Source organism: Trichechus manatus, unplaced genomic scaffold (genome assembly GCF_000243295.1).
Source record: "Trichechus manatus latirostris isolate Lorelei unplaced genomic scaffold, TriManLat1.0 scaffold00481, whole genome shotgun sequence".
In the NCBI taxonomy this organism is placed as follows: Eukaryota; Metazoa; Chordata; class Mammalia; order Sirenia; family Trichechidae; genus Trichechus; species Trichechus manatus.
Genome location: NW_004444417.1, coordinates 46200 through 51488, shown reverse-complemented (window position 1 = coordinate 51488; position 5289 = coordinate 46200). Strand labels below are relative to the sequence as shown.

General features: G+C 34.7%; 1 protein-coding gene across 1 annotated transcript in view; it reads right to left on the bottom strand.

Moving 5' to 3' along the window:
- Positions 1–3968: 3968 nt before the first annotated feature.
- LOC101353380 (butyrophilin-like protein 1) overlaps positions 3969–5289 on the bottom strand; it is a 6848-nt gene continuing 5527 nt past the window's right edge. The window contains 1 exon segment of the mRNA XM_012559969.2: positions 3969–4817. Within this exon segment, the coding sequence (XP_012415423.1) occupies positions 4257–4817 (561 nt within the window). The 3' untranslated portion in view covers positions 3969–4256.

Genomic DNA, 5289 nt, shown 5'->3' with positions numbered 1-5289 from the left:
TCTGTTATTTAGCTGAAGGGTGACCTCTGGGAGTGGTTTCAGTACAAAGTTTACAGGATATCTCAGGACAATAGTTTCGGGGGTTCATCTAGTCTCTACAGTTCCAGTAAGACTGGCCTTTTTTAAAAAAAATTTGAGTCTTGTTCTACATTTTTATCTCATTCTATCCAGGACCACATATTGTGTCCCTGGTCAGAACAGTCAGCAGTGGTAGCTGGGCACCATCTATTTCCTCTGGTCTCAGGACAGATGATGCCTATGGTTTGTGTAGGCTACTAGTCCTGTAGACTAGTTTCTTTTTTGAGTCTTTGGTTTCCTTCTTTCTCTTTTGCTCCAGACAGGTAGAGACAAATAGCTGTATCTCAAATGGCCACTCACAAGCTTTTAAGACCCCGAATGCTACTTACCAAACTAGGATATTAGAATATAAACTTTATGGACTATGTTATGCCAATTGACCGAGTTGTCCCATGAGACTATGGTTCTAAGCCATCGAACCCATTAAACCAATCCCATGAGGTGTTTGATTATGTGTAGTAAGTAACCATAACTGTGCTCCTATGTGCTTTAATTTATATATATGAACATATATGCAGCACATACATATACGTATATGCATATGCCAACAGATACACCTATACATGCATACATGTGTACACACATATACTCTCTTATACACACATATGCATACATATTTACCTAAATAAGCACACATATATCTTTTGGTTGTTATTGCTGAAAATACCATTGATTCTTGCATATTGTTCTTGTATCTTCTAAAAACTCACCAGTTTCAGTAGCTTGCTTTAGATTCCAGAGAAATTTTTACATATATGACAATGTCCCCTGGGAATGAAGATAGTTTTACTTCTCTCTTTACAATCTGCTTGTTATTCATTCATGTTTATCACCTTAGTAAACTGATCCTAGAACCTCCATTTTAATATTGAAGTGAGAGAGAACATATCTGGCTCATTGTCGATTTTATGAGGGAAAAACTTTCAGTCTTTCATCATGAAGTATGATACTGATAACGATTTTTCAAGTTGTCCTTTATCAGGGTGAGGAAGGTCTCTTATTTGCCAAGATTTATATTAGAAATGAAATAAATTTTGTCAAATGCTTTTTCTGAATGTATTTATTTTTTAGTTTGCTAATATAGTAAATTATATTGATTGATATTTGATTTATTTGCCTTCCTGAGATAAATACAAATTGGTCATACTGTATTCTCATTTTTATGTAGTGTTGGATTTTTTGCTAATATTATATGGGATAGTTTTGCAACTATGTTCATGAAGGATATTGGTCTGTGGCCTTCTTGTGATCTTTGTCTGGTTTTGGTATCAGGGTAATTCTGTTCTCATAGAATGAATTGGGAAGTATTCCAGCCTGTTCAATTTTCTGGGAGAGTTTTTGCAGAATTCCCATAATAGTTTCCTTAAATATGTGGAAGAATTAACCAGTGAAACTATCCAGGCCTGGAGTTCTCTTTGTAGAGAGACTTTTAACTGCAAATTCAATTTCTTTAACTGATATAGGGATATTCAGGCTATCTAATTCTTTAGCACACCTTGGGAGTTTATGACCTTCAAGGTATTTGTTTATTTCATCTAAGTTGTCTAATTTGTGTCATAATATTCTTCATAATGTTCCTTTATCATCATTTTAATATCTGTAATATCTGTAGTGATGTCACCATCTCATCAGTTGTAGTGGTAATTTGGGTCTTCTCTATGTTTTGCTGATCAGTCTTGCTTGAAATTTATCTAATCTGTTGATCTTCTCAAAGAAATAACTTCAGGTTGCATTGATGTTTTCTATTGTTTTTGTTTTCTGTTTCATTTATTTTCACTCTCAGCTTCATTATCTACCTTCTTTTGCTTGTTTTGATTTAATTTGATCTTTCTCTCCAGTTTCTCAAGATGATGTTTACTGTAATTGAGTTGAGGTGTATCTTGTTTCTATCATAGACATTTAGTGCCACAGATTTCCCTTTAAATATTGCTTGAGCAGCAGGCCACACAGTTTCATACATTGTGTTTTTATCTTCATTCATTTCAAAATGCAGTCTAATTTCCTTTTTGGTTTCTTCTTTGGTAGAGGATTTATTTAGAAGTCTGTTATTTAGTTTCCAAGTATCTGGAGGATTTTCCAGATACCTTTCTGGTTTGATTTTTACTTTTCAAATGCTTTTTTTGTATCTATTTTTAGTTTGCTAATATGGTAAATTGTATTGACTTACTGTCAACAGAGAACATATTTTTATAACTTGAATCTTTTAAATTCATTGAGATATATTTTGTGGCAGAGAATGTGGTCTACCCTGGTAAATATTCTGTGTTCACTTAAAAAGAATGTGATTTCTGCTCTTTTAGAGTGCAGTGTTCTATAAATGTCAGTTAGTTCTTGTTGGTTGATTTGTTTCTCAACTAGTTTTCCATATTCTTATAGTCTACTTGCCCCGTCAGTTATTAGAAGAGGGTTATTAAAATACCTGACTTTATTTGTAGATTTATCTGTCTCTCCTTCCGATTTGTCAGATTTTTTATTTGTGAACTTTGAAGGTCTATTATTACTTAAACATTTAGTATTATTAAGTTCTCTTGATAAATTGATCCCTTTCTCACAATATAATGACCATCTTTATCCCTGGTAATATTTTTTGTCCTGTGATCTACTTTTTGTGGTATTAATATAACCACTCCAGGTTTATTTTGATTAGTGTTTGTATAGTATATATATTTCTATCCTTTTACTTTGAACCTTCTTGTGCCTTCAAATTTAAAGTGTATTTCTTGCAAGCATATGTAGTCAGGTATTGCTTTTCTTAACCAGTCTGAAAATTCAGACACTATGAATTTTACCTTGTTGAGCTTTATTCTGGGACTTTATTCTGGCATACATTTAAAATACTTGTAAACAATTGAATCCCTTTTGGTTTTTGCTTTTAAGATTTGTTCAACTGGACTGGATGATCAGTTTTTAGTCCAATACTAATTATTACCTACTACTGAGGCAAGGCCTTTCTAAATATTCTATGCAATATCTACTGAATTTATAAAGTTTTCCATCCTGGCTAGTAGTATATACAGCGTTCCCATCATTTTTTGAGTACTGGGTATTGTTTCTTCTAATCCTTCCACTTCAGCATAATAGTTTTGATTAGAAGAGGAGAAAGAGGAGACTTTTGTTTCTTCTACTGGTAAACAGAATCTCCAGCAAAGTAAAGTAGTCATTTCTCTTATAAATTTATTAGGAAAATCAGTAAAAATCCCTCTCTTTCTCCAATAAGGTAAATACTTTAATGTTCTGTCACTTTGTTCTGGTTTCCCCAGACTTCCATCATGATGACATCATTACATTTGTTAGAATTGGTTTGCGATTTATGTTTATTTTTTTCTTTCCTCAAATTACCCTTGCACTTAGGATAACAAGCTTAGCATGTTATCATATATGTTTTAAATTTTTCCTTCAACAGTTGAAATTAGCACTGCTTTGCCATTTTTTATTCAGTGTTGCTGTTGAGAAATGTGAGGCTTATCAAATTCTTATTCATTTGAATATTGCTTTAGCAGTTCTAGTCTAAGTGTGGGTCACAGAGCAGTGACCATACGTAAACTGTTTTTTACTACAGTGAGAGCTGGAACTATACAGGACTGCCTTGTTTTTCTGGGTCTCAGAAGTTTTCTGTCTTTGATAGGGTGCAGTCTTGCCACTTTTTTATTGCTTGTTTTAGTGTAAAGTATTTGGGCTTTCCGTTTCTGACAGGTTTCCACCTTACATAGTTTCTGGCTTTCAAAGGTTTTACTGTAGTACTTTATGAGACAAGTACAGAAATAGAGAGAGTAGGTGCCAAGAAGCTTTTTGAGAAAATTAACAGAATAATTTTATGTATGTTGAATCTAGTAGTAAAATAATTGCCACTTATAATTTTGTTTTTTTTAATTCACTTTATTTTTTCCAGCAATTCGTTTTAGAAAATTATCAGTCTGCGATTGATTGGATATAAAGCAAAAAACAATATTTACCACAATAGAATCATCAACAACAACAACAACATCTGGTCCTTCTCTGCAGATTGTTTGAGAAGCACTGCCTGATAAGATCAGAAACTCTAGTCATAGAGAATTATAGAGCTTTTCCCAAGAAGTCACCTAATCAGTGGAGACTAAGGCCACCTACAGATATGGGATCCTGGAGTTTACAGAGAATGAGTTACTGTATTCATGGTATAGGGTCTTCCTCTCAGTCACTTAACGTTGTGCAGGTGATGAGAACTCCATAGAGTTAAGTTTGAAGTAAGGATAGAGTGACCCAGAGAAGCTCACTTGGGTGAAGGAGAAGATGTGGGTACCCTCAATCATGTTGTAGAATGAAATGTCACTATCCTCATAATCCAAGAAAATCACAATCTTTTGTGGAACTTTCTCTATCGAGAGTGGCTTTTCTTGGGAAATGACTTTGGGACCACAGGTGAGAGCCCTGTAGTTACATCCCCTTTTCTCTAACACTCTGAATTTCTTTAGTGGTACATCTTTGTCATTGTCATCTGTGTGTTCCTCATAAATGCCAAGAGCCCATTCATCAGAGTCCCCAGTGTCCACTTCCCAATAATATCTCCCTGAAGTGAAGCTTTTCTGATTAAGTGTGATAAGGTTGCCTTCTCTGAGAGATATATCTTGTGTTTCCTCTCTGGAGTTCTCTTTTCTCTCTGGATCTGAATTGTTCTGATGAAAGTTTTCATATTTCAGAGTCACAAGGGCTGGAAGGAAAAAAAAAAAAGGAAAAGGCCATCATTGTGTATTTCAGAAAACCTTTGTACAGGAGAAACCTTAGAGAAACTGGGCAAATGTGAGTGAGTGGTGAATGAATACCTCTCCTCTGAGTGTGTGTACTTATCTTACCTAATCTACGCTACTCTCAATGCTTCAGTGGAGTGCTGGTGTAAGCCAAGGACTCACAGTGTTTATTTGAGAATAGTGTTCTTTCCACTTCCCTCTACTAATTATACCCACATCCCTCAACTAGTAACAGGTCTTACATGAGCTGACCTGTTTAAAAAGAGCAGTTGCATTACTCTTGAAATTTTGAGCAATTTTTTCTTAGTTGGAAAACTTAGCTATTACATAACAGAGGCGATATGCTAATTTTTGTTTTCAAAAGAACCATGTGAATCCCATACATATGAAAACTGGGCCAATATGTGGGAGCACAAGGAGACTGGGTGATCCTAGCAGCAACTTTCAGTTCAGGCTGACACTTAATGATTTTTTTGTCCTTCCAGCC